This window comes from Mustela lutreola, chromosome 2 (assembly GCF_030435805.1).
Source record: "Mustela lutreola isolate mMusLut2 chromosome 2, mMusLut2.pri, whole genome shotgun sequence".
NCBI lineage: Eukaryota > Metazoa > Chordata > Mammalia > Carnivora > Mustelidae > Mustela > Mustela lutreola.
This window is the reverse complement of record NC_081291.1, coordinates 78,201,898-78,220,955: the sequence shown is the minus strand read 5'-3', so window position 1 is coordinate 78,220,955 and position 19,058 is coordinate 78,201,898. Positions and strand designations below refer to the sequence as shown.

The following is a 19,058-nucleotide window of genomic DNA, read 5'->3' as shown; positions in this document are numbered from 1 at the left end:
GCATATCCCTGGTCCATTCACTCCCACTCTCCAAGACAACCATGTCATAACCTTCTCCCAAACCTACCACCTCTCACTTGCACCTCACATCTTGCCTCAAGAAATAGCAACAATGACAAAAGAACTTAGGTATCTTACAAATCTTCCAAGCTTGTTCTGAACTCACTCAATCTACCCTGTTTAAATGGATAAGTTGGCCCTGCTGTCCCCTAAGGTCAGCCTTTCCTTTTTTCTGTTTACAGAGAACTCCTTTACTGTTAACTCCTTTATAGAACATTAAATATGTACAGAAGAATACACAATTCATAAGTTTGCAGCTCAATAAGTTTTAGAAAATGTGAAGTGGTGGATACTTGTGTATCTACCACCTAGATCTTGATATAAAATGTCCTATTATTACAGAATCCTCTTTTGATTGTTTTTGAAGAATTATAAATTGTAAATAGAACCACACAGTTTAAAGCATTTTTATGTTGGCCTTTTAAAAAAATCAACATTGTATCTAAGAAATTCATCCATATTTGTAGAGCAAGGATTCTTTTTTTTCATTGTTTATATCATATAACATAAATATATTACAAATTATTAATTCTACTGCTGAGGGATGTTTAGGTTATTTCTAGCTTGGAGCCATTATAAATAATGCCACTCTAAATATCTGACACATATCTCTTGGTGTACATTTGAAAGAATTTCTATTGTGCACATACCTAGGAGTGGTATTGCTCGTTCATGGATTCTGTAAATATTCTACCAGACAGTTTTACAGAGTGGATGTACCGATCTATACTCCTGCTAACAGTGTATGACTGTTCCAGTTATCCAATTCTCTCCAACACTTAGTGTTGTCAGTCTTTTTCATTTTTGCCCCACTGGTTGGAGTATAGTGTTATATCGTAATATTTTTAACTTGTACTTTCTTGATGACTAGTGACTGAGGTTATGGATTCATATGCATACTGACCATTTGGAATTTAAATATTCTCTTTTCCTGAAGTGTCTGAATGATTATATATACATGATTTTTGTTGTTTTGTTTGTTAATTGAAATTTTTATTGAGATTTTATAGATTCATGTGCAGTTCTAAGAAATCATATATAGAGAGATCCCTTGTACAATTGCCTCAATTTCCCCCAATCATAATCTTTTACAAAACTACAGGGTATTATACCAATCAGGATACTGACATTGATACAGTCCACAAATTTCATTTAGATGCCCCCAGTTTTACTTACACTCATTTATGTGTGTGTATTTGCTATACAGTTTTTACCTATGTAACTTTTTTAGCTACCACCACAGTTAAGATATTAAACAGTTTCAGTATTGTAAGAATCCTTCTGTTGCACTTTTATACCTCTACATGCCTCCCTATTGGTCCCCTACCCCTGTGTCTAATCTTTGGCAACCATTAATTTGTTCTCCATTTCTAAAATTTTATCATATAAAAAATGTATATACATGGAATCACACTATATGGTCTTTTAGAATTCTTGTTTCTTGCTCACCATAATTCCCTGGAGATTCATGTGTGTATTAATTGTTCATCCAAACTCATTTTTAAAAATTTGGTGTTTAGTCTTCCTACTGATTGTGGATCTTTCTTTTTTAAATTTTTTTAAAATATTCATTCTATGTATAAGCTTTCTCAGATATACATACTGTAAATATCTTTTCTTTGTTTTCTGGTAATTAGCAGTTCTTATTTTTAATGATGCCCAACTATCAATATTTTCTTTAATTATTAGCTCTTTTTTAGTCATGTTTAAGAAATTTTTGTTTTTCTCAATTTCAAGAAGGCTTTCACTTATTTTCTTTAGAAAACTATATTAAAATACCTTTCATGCTTAACCTATAATCTATCTCAAATTAATATTATATATAGTATATGGTAAGGATCAGGGGTCATTTTTCCTGTAGAGAGATATGCAGTCAATTCAGTATCATTTATTAAAAAGATCATTCTTGCCTACATTGAATTATGGTGACAGCCTTTCTCTCCTTGCAACAATACCATAATATCTTAATTGCCAGACTTTTTAGTAAATCTTGATATCTAGTAGTATGCATTCTTCAACTTTTTTCCCCCCCAAATTTTCTTGGGTATTCTGTGTCTTTTGTCTCTCCATATAAGTTTTAAAGTGAGTTTGTTGCTTCTACCAGGAAATGTGCTTGGATTTCAACTGGAATTACGTTAAATTTTTCGATTGTTTTCAGAAGAATTAACGTTTTAACAGTATTGAATCTTCTAATCCATGCATATGGTATATCCCCTCATTTATTTAGGTCTTATTTAATTCCTGTCATCTGTTTTCTAATTTTCAGCATAGAAGTTTTCATGACTTTTCTCAAACTTATTTCTAGGTATTTGATTTTCTTGACGCTATCAATATAGTAACATTTTTAAATTTAATTTTTAATTATCTGCTGCTGATATATAGAAATAGGTTTTTTTTATTACCTTATATCCAGCAGCCTTGCTGAACTCCCTTATTAATTCTAATAATTGTTTTTTAAATCCATCAGTCATTCAATCAACAAATAAAGCAAAATTTTTTTTAATTGAGAGAGTGGAGGGAATTTGTGATGCCTATATAGGGTTGTTTGAAGTTCAAATTTTAGACACGTTTCTCAATCAGCTACATTTCTATAATATTGTATCTTATTTTTATTACTACCACAAAAGCTCGAACCTTTCAGACTTTGGATTTTTCCAATATATTCATGAACATTTCTATCTCCACAAAATTGAAGGCCTCCTTAACCCAACCTGTGATTATATGGGAATGACTACTTCTCCCTGTTGCTCAGGGGGTGAGATTTCATAAATTTCCAAGCTGAGAACTACTTCCAAGACTCTTCCTTGTTACTCTTTTTGCTATGTGTTGCCAAAAAATGGCACCACCACAGAATACGACATTGACAATGTGTATTTTTGGTTTAATAATTTAATGCACACCTCTCTGGGGATTATGTTTAGTACTATCCTAGGGAATTGGGTGAATAATATAAATTACATACTCCTAAGAATTCTGGGCTTCCATTTTTATGAAGCCATCCATCGGCCATCTTTCCTCCATGAGTGTTTTCACTCCTAGTAAGTGAAGTATGTGCTGCTATCTGTGTTCACCGCCACCCACTCTTCAGGGATAATTATTTCATTTTCCACAGCTAGCTACTTTGTTATTTCTGTTAGTACCTACTTTATAAATTAATACTAGCACAAAACATCATGAAAACATTCATTGCTATTATTCTGGATGAGGATCCACTTCATTCTCCAACGTTTTATTGGCAGATGTAGAATATATAGGAAGAATGTGCCATGAGGGCCCATATCAGGGCCTAGTGGACACTCTTTCCTTTCAAGGAGAATCTCTCCAGCTTTCCTCCTCAGTGCATGGTCTATCATTCGTTGAGTGGCAAGAAGACTTAGAGACCTTAGAATTTCTCCAGGCAGCTATTACTGCTTAGTCAAAGCAAGCATGTGAAATGTCACCAGCTTGCCATCCTGGGTCCAGGTATTGCTCCCCAGCTCTGAGATGACAATTTTTCCAACCAAACACGACAAAGTACCTCTACCTGAGGTAACACCATGCCTCTCCCTCAGCCGCTCACCCAACCCAACCTGTTCCTTCTACCCTTAAGTTTCCTTTTTAGAAGAATCTTTACAGTGGATGACCTTGAAAGTAATTCACACTGCATTCTGTTGGTATCATCTTCCATGATCCTGGTTTCTTCTGTTCAACTTCCTTTCTGAGGTACCTTTTTGCAACTCTCCTATATCCTTATAGGCTTTCTCAAAAGTCTTAGTTGATTTGTAACAAGCAAGAATATATTTTTGCCAACTATGCTGACTTTCCAGGTTTGATAGTACCTAGACAAGTCCTCTTTCTGGAATTTCTTAAGCAGCTTGAAGAATTTTATAGCAAGGACTAGAAGCACCAATTTAAAAGCTAAGCAGTTCAGTGACACTCCAAATGAGCTCATTTGATAAATTATTTGAAGAAATTTCAAAAATTCAAGTGGAGGAAATTCCTTGCTCTACAAATTATTAAATGAAAACTTCTTCACAGGAAATATATAAAACATATTTGTTTTGCTTTGGTGGGGGAAGAGAAAGTAAATCCAAAATAAAAATGTGGAGTTTTGTTTCCTCGGAAATAATCAATGATTCCACAGTAACAGAAACAGTTTGTCCTGACTTAAATAGGCAAAAACACAATTCCTCTCCAATTTCACCATTTTTTTCCCTCTCTGTGTAACTATCTTGGTGATGCAGCGTCTAGACTTCTTGGAACAAGTGATGGAGTCTGGAATTTATTCTGTGGGTTTGAAAATGGCTATTCGGGTCTCCTTCAAACTTACATGTGGAAGTCCAGTGCTTTTAGAATATGTAAAAATAATCATGCTGTTTACCAAAACCATAAAATTTCTCTACTCATGCCTAAACCTTGGGTTGCTACCAACAAGGAAATATCATATGGACATACTTCTTTTATTCATTTCATCTCATTGCAATGTGGTTCTCATCAGCCATGGAATCAAAAAAAATGCAAAATAATTTGTATTCATGAAAGAATGGTGGCAGATATTTTCTAGCCTTTGAGACATATCAATAAAACAAATTAGCTTAAAGGATATATATCCGTTCTTGGTATGGTTTTAATAAGTAATCTATAGGAATTTACCAAAACAAAAGGAAAGATTTCTTATATTGCAAGGCATTCTCTTAGTCTTTTGTCATTTGTTAGGTGGATAAAATAAAAGGAGTCTCTGAGGCATCCAGATCTAAACAATGTTTGTGCAGCCTGGATTATTAAGTCTGACTGTAGTTTATCTGTGCTCTTAAGGAAATCAAACTGTGCTTGCCAAGAAAGTTCAGAGTTATTTGTCACCAATTACCTAAAGCTGGGAGTTGATCTTACACATAGCTGGAGCCATTTCCTGTAAGCATTTGCTCTGAATTTTACAAAGCTGTCACTTCTTGAGGCTTCACCCTACAATATATATGTCTACTCCTGCAGAGTTTTATTGCAAAAGTTTATCCTGAAATAATAGTCTTACAGGGCAGAAAGCTCCACAGTATTGACTTGTTTAAAATAAGCCTATTCTTAATTTTCAATGTTCTCAAGCTCTGTCTATTGTCTTTTCTGTAAGGCAGGGGAGAAAAAAAAGTTTTTTTTTTCATTAAAAGATACAACACACTGAACTAAGCTGATGTCATTTATACAATAAAATCTCTCTTGGTTCCGTTCAGAGGAATAGTTGAAGAGTAAGTTACTTTGTAAAGTAAGTGACTCATATAGGGTAGTCCTCCTGGAAGAAATTTAGGTATTGTGAGCACAAAGTAAATAGAAAATCTATCGAAATGAAATGACAATAAAAATATTAACCAAAGGCATATCATTCCATGTTTCTTAATTGGATCTCCAGTTTTTCCAGCCCATTGACAACAATAACAAATCAACTTGACATCTATATTAGATGGGAACAATCAAAAAGAACGTCCTAAGACCTTATTTACTTAATTTCAAAGATAAAGGAGTAGACCGAAAAGTGTCCTCAGTCATGGGTCAGAAGAACTGAAGTTCATTCCTATTACATGGGATCTTATCTCAGTCTGCAAAATGGGTGAGCCACCCTTCCTAGCTCACAGCTTTGTTCTAAAGAGGAGTATGGATTTGTGCCAGAAGCAGTTCAGTTTGGGCCATGTTGACAGTTTCCCTGAATGTCATGGGACTTGTGAAGAATACTGATTCTGTTCTACTAGACAAAATACAGATGAGATTTTGAATTAACTCAAAGTTATTTGAAGAAGCTTAGCTAAGAAGCACATAAAATGCTTTTCATTAACTACACTGCCTGAGCAGTCTAGTTTGGCAAGGGTGGTCTAACAGTGAGGTTGGTGAACTAGTGAACTAGAATGAGTGTTCCTCTGCATGACGCAGGCCAGCCCCTACTCATAGCTCACAGAAATGGCTCCTGAGGAATGCAGACAGAGGATCTGGGACAAATCAAAGTAGTGTCCTATAGGTAAGTGCCATTGGTATCATATTCTCATGCAAAGGATACACGCTCACTTATTAGACCCAGTTGCAAAGTTTGGAATTACTAACTTGGGAATAGAAAATACCCAAATCAATGAGGTATTCTTTTACTTGTATATTATAAATCTTGGAAAACCATGACGAGAAGGTAGAACATGAGCCCCAATAGAATCAGCTCTGGGCTTACATAAATTCATGGTTGGCAAAAATATATTCTCCCTTGTTACAAATCTACTAAGACTTTTGAGATTCAATTAGAGAAGCATTTTCCAACTTATGTTCCTTAGAGCACTAGTTCTTTCTTTTTAATTAACATATAACATATTATTATGAATCACAGCTCTGTGATTCATAGTCTTACACGACACCCAGTGCTCACCACAGCACATTCCCTCCTCAATGTCCGTTACCCAAACACCACATCTTCTCACTCTCCCACCCCTAGCATATAGTTCTGAGCAAAATTAGTAGATTCTACCAAAAGGAAGGAAGGAATGAAAGAAGGAAGGAAAAAAGGAAAGAGGGAAAGGAAGAAGGAAGTAAGTTAGTCTGGTTTAATCATCTTTAAATAAGCTACTGTAAAACTTGATTTCTCAGTTTTTATTGTATATCAATATCACAAAAGAAGATACATTCTGCTGCATTTGCCATAATGCACTAGAACACAGCTCCTTTCCCAGCTAAGCTACCATTCAAAAATAATATATTATAAAGAATGCTCAGTTAAAGGATTTTTAATAACCTGTATAATATAAGAGAACCGCTTATCTGAAATGGCCAATGGACTATTATCCCCGAAATAGTGTGGTTTTGTTAGCAAGGCAGACAGCTACCGTTGAGCTCTAGATGTGGAATACTCTTTCCCAAAAGATGGCTCTGTGTTTTGTACTTATTTGGAAAAACTGATAGTAATCAGATAACTGAATACCTATGTCTGCTTAAAGACAAAAGGTCAATAATGAGAAGAGTTGGCAGAGTATATGTTTAAAGGTTATGCAAACAAGCTATGGGGGTGGTAAAATTAATATCTGCAGTGAGCTCAGAATTATTAACAGCTAAGGGCATGCAAGATTTGTAACTGGAAATGGAAGGCTTTCTTCTTGTAACTTTCTCTTCAGCCATTGAACAATTATTTACTGAGTATCAGGCATGGCATGGTGTTTTAGAAGATACAGAGACATGAAAAGTTTGGCCTCTGCCTTTAAGGAGATGACAGTCTGGACAATTTCAATAGAAAATTGATGACTGCTGTTAGAGCACAGGGGCTAGGGCATAGAAATCTCTGGTGATTTTTTAGTATAAACTGATGTAAACATCTCCAGGCCATTCAAATAGTTGCTCTCCATCCAAGTGACAAGGTTGTTTTTATATAGATAGGAAGTGAGCTGAGTTGTCATTCGTGGCACCCACTTATTAGTTCCTATATGTGGATTATAGACAACAGTTAGGTTTGTTTGATTTAGGGTTGTTTCATTAAGCCTGCCTCTATTTTTAGCAAGTAGATACAGTAAGACAGTTTTTGGTTTAGGATGGAGATACATTTATCCCAAAGGTGTTTAATTGCTATCATTCTCCATGAATACTGAACACCACCACCACCAACTGAGGAGCTCATCTCCATTCAGGTATTCCCCTTAATTGAGAACCATTACGTCACCTGCACACTGAAAGTACAAAGATACACAAGACATAGTAATTTAGGTTTTGCATATTGATGCGTGGCATTTATATTTGAACTCAGAAAATTTAGAAGAATAAATTAGCAGAGGCTTGCAGTTTTCTGTCAAAATCAGGTCTTCAACATTCGTGAATGGAGAGAACTTGTCTTCAGTCGATGATGCTGGTTCTGACGTTTTCATGATGTTAGTCAAGTTCAGAAGCTCAGGAATACAGCTGATTCCATATAGAAAATTCTATTCTTAAAGAGTAGAATGTTGAATTTGCAGGGGAGATATGCATTAGACATGGGAATATGGAATTTGGGTTTTGTGGGTGAGCAAGTAATTTTCCTGGGGCTCCCTTTCTACAGTGGAAAAATGCAGCTTATTTCCAACACATGGTTGACTGAAGACTGCAACTTAGTGAAAAATGGTTTGACTGTTTCATTGTCCATCCAGATGAAGAACATTTGGAGAACTAAAGGAGTTGAAAAGAAAATACTGCCAGTGACGTGAATATGGAAGGGGGGAGGACTCAAAGGAGACTTTGTCATTATTGTTATTATCTGTAATACTATTTCTTTTGCACTTAAAAAAGTAATAGGAAAATGACAAAATGAGAACATGTGCCAATTCTGAATATTGCTATATGCATATCTCTTGCATTATTCCTCTATTTCTCTTTTAAGTTAGAAAAAAAAATGAATGCTAACAATCTGATGATTCATTCATTCAACAAATGATTCATTGAGAGCCTACTATGTGATACGTGCTAGCAATAAAATGAGAATTAAAAAAAAAAAAAAACATATCATCCCTGTCCTTATAGAATGTATGTTTCAGACGTGAAACTGCCATGTTGGGAACTAAGATAGAATGGTTACAAAGACAAAGCGAGGGAAGGGGGATACCATGGAGGTGGGCTGCTGTTCATGCTGAATCAGTAAGCACAAGTCATTCTCTACTGAATAGGAACTGCCTCGTCGTTGATCAAAATGAAGAGTGATAATGCACTGGCTGTGGGCTACACATCTAAAACAGTTTCATATGATATCTACTTTTCTCGCCAGTTGCAATCTCAAGTTCACCTGCATTTTTCTTTGATTCTCTCTAGTATATGACTGCTGCCGCTCCTATGCAAGGGACCTACATTCCCCAGTACACGCCTGTGCCTCCGACAGCTGTTTCTATTGAAGTAAGTCGGTCTCTGTCTTATAGAAAGAGGTAGGGATGACAGATCTCAGCCTCATGCACCGTGGTCCCCCATAACCAGACTATCCTTATTTGTGGTCTTGGGGTTGCTCTAAAATTTGACGTTTCAAGTTCACTGTATGAAAGTACACCAACATGCCTATGTTGTGCATTGCACATGAAATAAATCAATATGCTATAAAGGTAAGAGGAGAGTATTGTTTTTATAAAGATCGGAGACCAAATCACTACCCCATCAAATGTTAACTACAAATAACTCATAAGTAGGGCAGAAAAAAGAGTTTGCAACTATTTGAATGAGTTTGCTAGTGCCTTGTTACTAAAGAGTTTCCCTGGACCAGGGTCATCATCAGCATCAGTGGGAAGCTTGTTAGAAATGCAAAGTCTGAGACACTACCCAGACCTACTGAATCACAATTTGCATTTTAACAAGATACCTTGGGAATCTATCTTCACATTAGTGCACTGGTTCTCAAACATCTCTGTATATTATTTTCTGCAATTATTTAGAGAGCTTTAAAAAACATTTATGCCTGGGTCCTCTCCCCAGATTCCGATTTATTTGTCTGGGGTATTGACCGGACATCAGGATTTTTAAAACATCTCAGGTGAAAAAGAAACAAACAAAACAAACAAAAAAACCTAGGTGATTTTAATATGTATCAAGGATTAATAACCACTGCTTTAGTGAATGAAACTTGGCAAGTTTGTGGCTTCCTATAAATTTAAAAAAAAAAAAAAAGTTGCACCCTCTTTGCTGTGGTTACCTCAATGATGAAATCATCTTATCTTTAATGGAAGCTTTGTCCCTTTCCTTCTCTCTTTTTATTGGGCTGAATCCATCTCCAGTAAAAATTATTTTACCGGACAGAGCCAGCAAGCTACATAGGAAAGAAAGGAGCATAGAGCTATGTAGATAGTGGTGAAACACTTAGACATGTGTATTTCTGTGTAGTCCTAGTCATTATGGTCTCTTCCCACACTTCCCCTTCTCCTGATGACATTTGCTGTTATGATCACAGTGCATTTCTTCCCATCAGCAGGGATGCCTCTGTAGGCCATGCTATTCCTACTCCATGAGTTGGCCAGCAACTTGAGTGCTGTCATCACTCCACAGGGAGGTCTACCATGACTTGCTCAGTCTCTACAACTATAGAGATTGGGGAAATCTTCACAGAATAAATTCGATCTTACACAATGTTTGTTTTGGTGTATGCCAAATGTTGGCCAGTACCAAGGTTTGGGAAACACAGAAGTTTAAGAGGACATCATCATGTAATTTAGGAAACCAAAGAGGTCCAGTTTTAAATCTTTTATGTGCTCTGGGCCTGTGGGCCCCAAAGAATGAGTCAGTACTGATCAAGTTTTAATTGGCTTTTCAGAATTTTAAGACTACCTGATTAAAATACATGTGGGCTTTCTTTGGTTTTGTTTGTTGTTTGATGATGTATTTGACCATCAAAAATCATCTAGATCATCAGAATCTAGACATTCTAGGCATGTTAAGCATAGATCTCTACAACATATTTGCATTTTTCTTTGTCTACACTGACATATGGATGTGCTTATCTACAGAATTTGAGTGTTCTAATGACTATAAAATAATGAGACACATTTAACAATGTGACTTATTAGAAACAGTCTAAATATAGTTTAAAAAGATGTCTATAGTTAAAAAGAAATCTTTCAAGTCAGGGCACCTGGCTGGCTCAGTAGGTGGAACATGCAACTCTTGATCTCAGAGTCATGAGTTCTAGTCCCACGCTGGGCATAATAAAAAAAAAAAAAAGAAGAAGAAAGAAAAGAAAAAAGAAATAAAGAAAGAAAGAAAAGGAGAAGAAGAAAAATGGAGGTACACTTTGATAAATTGCTTTGAATTATAGAAAAAGCACCAATATATTTTTCCTATAAAACACTCATTGAAAACTTACCAATATCTACACAAATAAGTGCTGGTGGGACATTCAGAAAAATGCACAATACCAATTGTATATTAGGGGGAAAAAGAGAATTTTTGGATTCTAAGGAACAATTTAAGGAACGTTTAGTTAGGGACAGAGAGTTGACCAAGAAGGTTTGAAAGCTGACATCACTGAAGGTGTCCAAGACTATGAATAAAATCAAGAGAATGTATTTAGAGAGATGCCCTCTCTAAGCCTCCCACCTGCCATATGAAACCATGTGTGCCTTTCTCAAAGCAAGCATCTCTCCCTAATGATGATCAACTCCTTGTTGGCATCCTTGTTGGCATCTGTGAGAAACGAGAGGGTGCGGGAAGTAGCAAATCGGGATTAAGGATGTTTGTTTTCTGAAACCTCGAAATGAATTCTAGTTCATTTTTTAGAAACAAGACAAAGCAAATTGCTGAATGGAAACCTACCTAACAGTATTCTTTTAAACGAATTCCAAGCTTTTATGTATTCTTGTCTTGCCTTGTCTTGTTTTGCCTTGTCTTGCTTTGTTTCTCCTTTCCTTTCCTTTCCTATTTAGGTCAGAGCCATTGTTTTGCCATGTCAGAGACATGACATGGTACACTACCCCAGGGAAATGTTTGAATATACAAGTTTTTATAGGAATCCTGCATGAGCTTTTGATTAATAAATTATTATTTAGTGTGGCTATATGCAACCATGGTTTAGGAGTTCTAAGTTTGGTGAAAATGATTTTCTGACCATTCAACTGTGGTAGAGGTTTCTGCGAGCAAGTCCTCTTGGTGACACACTAAAGGGAATTCCTCAGCCTTTATCCAAATGCGCTCTGTGGTTTTCCCTTGGGTACTTCCTATAGCTTCATTTGACTGAGTGCAACTCTACTCAAGCCAAACAGAACAGAGGTATTCCCTGTCATCTATCTGGAAGAAGACCCTTTGCTAAAGCCAGTAAGGCTTCTGTGTTCTTATTTGCCTCCTTAGGGTGTTGTTGCTGATACCTCTCCCCAGACAGTGGCACCTTCATCCCAGGACACCAGTGGTCAGCAGCAACAGATAGCAGTGGACACATCCAGTGAACATGCACCTGCATATTCTTACCAACAGTCTAAGTAAGTTCGGGCTACGCTGAGCTCTTCTCCTTAAGATCGACCATCTCACCATCATTCTTTCATGTGTAGCTGTTAGCTTTTGCTGCAGTATGGACCATCTCAAACTTAGTGACAAGCGTTTATTTTTGTTGATGATTATGTGGATCAGCAAATTGAGCTGACCTCAGATGGAACTGACCTTCTGGTCTTGGCTAGAATTGCTCAAGCATCTGGGGACAGCTGATGGTCATTTTCATAGCTCTCCTTCTGGGTGTCGGTCGTCTGTTGGTTGAATATGATGGAAGCAATTGGATTATGTGTTTCTGATCCTCCATCAGCTTATTCACCTGGAAGTCCCAGAATTCAGAGAGCAGCAAGAGAGGAAGCGCAAATGAAGAACTTCTCAATCCGTTTGGACGCATTTACTACTGCCTCCTAGGCCAAAGCGAATCACATGGTCAAGCCCAGAGTTTATATAGGAGTTCACAGAAGCCTTAAATACAGAAAGGGGCATTTAAAAAAAGAAAGAAAAAATCCTCCATACAAATTTTTGGGAAAAATTCTCTAATATTCCCACTTGAAATGGATAGTGAGCCTGCATGCATTCTTAAATGAAGACAGTAACACTCCCTTTGCAGGGCTGCCTTGAACATCCAGTAAAGTAGTTCATGAAAAAGGGTACTGTGAAATCTAAATCAATGTGGAGTCTTATTTAGGAATTAAATGACAAAGCAATAATCATGTATCAGAATTACTCTTGCAAATCTTTAAGTCACTTATAAAGCACAGTTGGCTTTGTGTTGAGTAATTATGTAGACTAAAATTTGGGAGGTTTTGAAACCAAAGTAATTAACAAAAATTCAATCTATATACAAATGTCTTGTGCAAAGTATTCTAATCTGTAGGTAGCAGTCAAAGCCCCAGTGACTGGAGAATTCCCGAGAGATCCTCCCGTCTGCAGAGTGCTGCTCCCATTTCTTGATCATTCCTATTTAACTTCGATACATATTGAGAAACTTGTTTGTGGAAAGATTAATCAGAGTAATGGAGTCTCCTATAAGTAGTTTAGCTTCTAAAGGTAGTCTTCCAAATTAAATGTGCTGACCACGTGACTTAACCTTTATTACTATTATTATTACTTTCACATAACCACTTTCGGGAAATATCCATAAGAGTCAAGCATTTTGGGGGATTGTTTTGTTTCTAGTTTGTATTTTCAATTCACCTATCGCCTACGCCTATCACCTATCGCCTTTTGCACATACCGAACAATACGGTAGTCTCTGTGTTCCCGGCATACTGGAATTTTTTCAGTCCGTTCAGAGGGTCACGTGTGAGAAGGGAGCAGACACTGGCTGTGGGGAAGCATGGTGAGAGACACTGGTGGGAAATGAAAGCTACTATATTGGCCAGAGACACTTGGTGAGTAGGCGACGCCGGCTTTCACGGTTTCAGAGCATAATGAGGAAACAAGTGATCTGCACCCTTCTTGCTAACAGTTCAACGATGCCTGGATAAATAAAGGAGATGCTTTCATCCTCCCCAGTCAGCAGTTATTGATAAAGCCATACTCTGTGGCCCGCAGAATTCCAGAGGCCAGGAAAAGAACAATGAAGGAGGCAGGTGCCTTTCCTACTCTCTTGGAGCTTACTTCCCGCTGGGAGTAGACTCATAGGCAGTGGACCAATCAGCAAACAAATAAATAAAATAAATACATAAATAAATAAATAATAAAAAATAATAAAACCCCACAGAATTGTAAAGCCAAGCCAATATTTAAAAAAGATTCTTGTGGTAGAAAGTGACAGGATAAATACCTAAGATTTAGTATCAGGCAAGGCCTCTCACAGAGGTCTGGATCTGAAAGATAATTACAAGCTAATCTTGGAGAGATTTGGAGAAAAAACATTCTAGGCAGAAAAAAACAGGAGGTCCAAAGGTCTAGAATAGGGACCTGTGGCTAGAGTGTGGTGAAGGGGAAAGAGTTGGGAGGGGTGTAGGAGACAGTCAAACAGGCAGTTTTTATAAAGCTTTTGGTCCTTGGATATTTGGCTTTGTCTACAGGAATCATTCTCAGTTTTACTTGAAAAGAGTCACAAAAGCTCTGGAAGGCTTTAAGGGAAGGAATGCCAACATTCCACACTTGGAGTTTCCAGCATCAGGCCAGTTTCTATACTGGGAGACAGGATCCCTGCCCTCCAGAGTTTATAATCTAGTACAGGATTTAGACATACACATAGACATGATATGTCTACTGCAAGGAAGAAAACGAACAGGGCTCTTTTAAAGAATACTGTTGTAATAGGAGAATGCATTTTATTTTTCTCAAATGGGTCAGCGTTGGTGGAATTTGTGGCAACTGGAACTGAGTCTTACACATAGTCAAGGAGCGTTCTAGGCGGAGTAACAGGTTGGCCGAAATCAGAGAAAGCTCAGCGTGATTTTCAGAGAAGGGGATTCAGAATAGTAGAGCAGTGTAAAAAAACAGATTGGAGCCACATTGTAATATCAGCTGTCATACCGAGGTGTTTGGACAGCATTTCCTTTGTTCTACAAATGCTCCCCCAGCTGAGGTAAACAATGGATTTGGAAGCAATGGGAACAGTCCAGCATCCCAAGGATTCAGACAAGAGGGGAACAAAGGTCTGAAGTAAGATGGTGGCAAGGGTGATAGGGTCGAGGGAGAGGGGACGGCAGAGGTGGGGGAGGGGTAGACTAAAGGAAGAGGAAAGTGGAAACTGGGCATTACAATTCTGAACAAGCTCCTGGAGATGCTACTAACCGGGGGCAGATAAGATGAAAACCAAGGAGGCCCTGATCTGCAGAGAAAGATAAGGGATTTAATTATCCTTATAATAAGTCAATTCAAAGAAGCTTTTTTCCTTGAACTGTCCAAGGAGTCTGAGTCTGACCACAGAAAGCTTTAAGTGCTAAAACACTTTAAAACTAACTCCCCACCATGGTCACATGGTTACGTGCCTTGAACTACAGGTTCCTATGGCTGATAAAGTGGGCCTTTCCACAGAGGATAGGTATCAGAGAAAGAAGCCCTCCACACATATCTTCACAGCAGTATGCATTATGATGAAGGGTTTCCTCATTTGGAGGAATTTTCCTTTGCACTTAATTATGCAGAAATGTATGTTACAGCGTGTTCGACAGGGCAAGTTCATGGTGACATGCCAGAGATGAAAGCATACAGGAACATGGGGCATTTCAAACCTGTGCCCTGTGACTACCCCTTGCATGGCCTCATGTGCGTATCTTTAAACCTGGAGAAACTTGTTAACATGTCCTGTTCATATTCTCCAACTTCCTCTCTCTGACATGCTACCTAAGTGCCGGGAGCTTTTTTGATTTGAAACGACAACAATAACATAGTGAATGAAAACAAAAATAATATTCTAGGTCAAATAAATGGATAGGTAACAATCTATTCTGAAATTTTCTAAAAAGAAGAAATGAATGTGTGTCTATCCAAGGTTTTATCCATCTCAGCCAAGAGAAGCTGATCTGTGTCATGGTAAAGCATGAAATTCTGTGGAACCCTTTAAGAAGACACTGGGGATTGAGCTAAGCCTGTGGGTTATGTAGACACCTGGGCTCTTTTTCTTATATAACTGTGCCTGGAAAAAGTTTGAGGGAATGCAAGAGTTGCCACAGAGCCATTTTCAGGGAAGCATTCATAAGAAAGCAGGCACAAATAAATTAATAATTTGAGACCAAATGGGCAAATAAATTAATAAACTGTCTTGAGATCAAGCTAGAAGCAGTATCCCTAAAGTTAAAGGCTACGATTGTCCGTAGGTTCTAACTGTAGCTTTCACCTACACTGGAGAGGATCTCTAAAATATTTTAGCCTATCCAAGTGATCTTGAATACTCCAGATTTCACAAATGGCAGCTAATTTCCAGCATCATTGTGCTAATTAACATGCCGCTACTTTCTTTAGGCCACCCATTTCTGACGCTCATTATGCTAATTGAGATACTAAAGTACTTGTGCAAACCTCTGGCCTTTCTCATTAAATGGTAACTGACCCCCTGTGGAGTGTGAAATTTGGATGAGGGTAGCTGAGTGCCTGGGAAAAGTAGCTTAACCCATCACACATAGATATAGTACTATAATGTCTATACTAAAGATATTTTGAAGAAAATTACAGACATCCAGACAGAAGGTTGTGGGATTGAAGATTGAGAAGTAGAAATGATGTGCATATATGAATAGAAAGGTTATATTTGGGATCTCTTGCAGCAGATATTTTACTATTCCAAATTCCACTTTCCAAACTAAAAAACAGTTCTTCACATTTTGTATTCATGCTTTTTTTCTTCTTCTTCTTCTTCTTTCTTGTTAAAAGAGGCTACTCATGCAAAAGGGACTTTAGGGGCTCTTATCTGCAAAGGCAGATGTGATACCTGTGGTTTGTTTTGGAAGTTCTGTGGAAATTCCAGTTTCTGTCCCAGTTAGCAGGGGTTTTTTTTGTGTGTGTGTGTGCTATTTAAGAAATCCTTAAAATCTTAAAAATGACCAGGGCTTGAAAAATATGAGTCTTCAAGCACAGTTAAATTCTAATTGCCACCTACTAGTTGTCACTAACTCCTCTGGAGCCTCCTTTTCCTCTTCTTTAGAGCAAGAGCTAGATCAGTGTTCTCCCAAGAGTGTAAATTAGGGTTTAGTGCTGAGAGGGGATTTACCACCATTCCCCCGGAGTTGGGGTGGGAATGGGGGGTGGGTCCCAGGGCGTGTGAGCAAACACCCTCTAACCTAAGTGAACAGCTTTCTTAATTGCAGTTCTCTTCAAAGCTATTAAAATGCTAATGGACGGACCGCCTAGAGGGCCAGATAAATCAAACATTTCACTTCCTGAAAGATTAGCCTGTAGACTGGACTTCCTACTTAGGAATTCTGAGAGTTTTTTCGTACATATTAAGTTACTAAAGAATGTAACAAAATGTTCACTGTCAACAGGATGATTATCTTGATACTAATTAAAAAAATTCATTCTTTAAACACGTTTGATTTTGTACTGATACCCTTCTTGGTTGGTGCCATACCTGTATGTTTAGTTTACCTGTGGGTAGTGCAAGATTGGGAGTGTAATGTGCGGTTTCCCCCCAACTGGGGGACACTGCATCCTTAGATGATCTCAAAGACGTCTTTCCATCTCTAAAAGTCTAAAATTCTAAGCCTGTGGTTTGCTACTCCCTAATCTATTCACTCTGCTTTCTTTGGGGGCTGGGAGGATGAGAAGTTTCAACACAATACATAAACCTTACGTAAAAGTGCACTTTCACACCTCGTCTAGGACTGAGAAGGTGGATAGGACTGAATTCAGTTCTACTAAGTACCAACGCCTTGCCCCTTCCAACTGCAGCTAGCAACCAAGAAAATGCAAAGGACAACCATTCATTGCTCCCCATCTGCTGGCATGTAGCAAGGAGACCACTTGATGGGAGAGGGCCACTGGGAACATTTGGTAAGGTTACAGCTTGAAAGTAGCTGTAACCACGCTCATAAGTATGGATCTTCAAGACCAGTGCGCGTGACATACCTGAGCAGTGTGGGTGTTCAATGTTAGGGTAGCCCATTGACTAAGAGCCATTCAGGGAGTAGCTGTTCCAGAGAGTCACCTTGTAATAGGCATTTCTGCTAAATGAATAGCAGTCAGGTGGAAGATGGGAGTGCAAGGAAAGAACAGACCAGAAAACAAAAAACACAAAACCCAACAAAGGGAGGTTTTGTTACCACAACAAGGTAGATTTGTTTAGAAATAAATGGAGTTAAGTTTGCACTTTGCAAAGGAATAGAGATCAAATATATACTCTGGCTCCCATGACTGCTGCTAATAGAGTTTCCCTAATTGTTGCTGATAGTACGGAATTTTTAATTGCATTTCTTCTTAAAAGAAGCCTCACTTTTTCACATAAAACTCACAAAATATGTATTCTTAGAAACTTAAACTGTTGGTTAAAATGGAAATATCGACTATCAGCTAGGTGCTTTTCTTACATGATTCTAAGAACAAGTTCATCAGGCTTCGAGATACCTAGCTGCTTCCCTTGAGTGCTCTTTGCAAAGTAGGAAAAAGAACCTCTCTGGATCATCCCAGACTACCTGCTGTGCACCATGCAGCATCCTGGAGGGCATTTTGTGAGTTTGAATAAAAGCCACTTGCTCAGAGCAAATGCAGCCCTACCCAGAGGACACAGTTTGGGGATCAGACTTTGGGTGGCAATTTAGCCTCCACAGACTTTCTCAGCCATGCATCTTGTGCAGTGATCAACCCTGTACAACCTCAGCAACGCTGAGGCTTCTTTACTTAATTAAGCGATGGGGCGTCAGAGGAACCTGCAGAGCACTGAGATAAGTGGGCTTCACCGAAATTGACCTATAGCGTGCCTGGGTAGCTCAGCCTTGGATCAGGTCATGATCCCAGGGTACTGGGATCCAGTCCCAGGTCAAGCTCCTTGCTCAGTGGGGAGCCTGCTTCTCTCTCTGCCTACAGCTCTCCCTGCTTATGTGTGTTTTCTCTCATTCTCTGACAAATAAATAAAATCTTTAAAAATTAAAAAGTTGACCCATAGGGACGCCTGGGTGACTCAGATGGTTAAGCGGCTGCCTTCGGCTCAGGTCATGATCCCAGCGTCCTGGGATCAGGTCCTACATCGGGCTCCTTGCTCAGCAGGAAGCCTGCTTCTTCCTCTGCCTCTGCCTGCCACTCTGTCTGCCTGTGCTCACTCTCTCTGACAAAAAAAAAAAAAAAAAAAAAAAGTTAAAACGAAAAAAAGGTTGACCCATAGATAGTATAGATGGTTTCAAAAATCATTTTTATAGCACATCCCTGAAGTTATTTAACAAAATTCAAGTCTGTGGTGGCTTAAGTATAAGAGGACTTTGTCTAGTTAAACACCTATTGTGTACATACTGTCTACCAGATTTCTGGAGAGTAAAAAGTTGTAGAATATAGGGCTTGTTCTCAAGAATTAAAAATCTTGATGAGATGGGTGAATAAGGAAGAAGAGGGAATGAGAGAAAGTGAACAAAACCCACTGCCCCTTAACTGTCTTACTATTTTAATGGCCCAGATAAGGCTTCTGTGAACATACTTGGTGAATA

The 19,058-nt window shown here is 38.1% G+C and overlaps 1 protein-coding gene across 12 annotated transcripts in view; it reads left to right on the top strand.

Annotated features, from left to right (window-relative positions):
* The window catches only part of RBMS3 (RNA binding motif single stranded interacting protein 3), a 717,162-nt gene that overhangs the window by 691,050 nt on the left and 7,054 nt on the right, over nt 1-19,058 (top strand). For 6 of the 12 annotated variants that reach the window (XM_059162401.1, XM_059162402.1, XM_059162403.1 and 3 more), the window contains 2 exons: nt 8,824-8,904; nt 11,833-11,960. In XM_059162401.1, coding sequence (XP_059018384.1) covers nt 8,824-8,904; nt 11,833-11,960 — 209 coding nt within the window. Of the gene's footprint in view, nt 1-8,823; nt 8,905-11,832; nt 11,965-19,058 lie in introns of those variants that run through there. The other 6 variants (XM_059162412.1, XM_059162406.1, XM_059162411.1 and 3 more) reach the window with 1 other exon arrangement.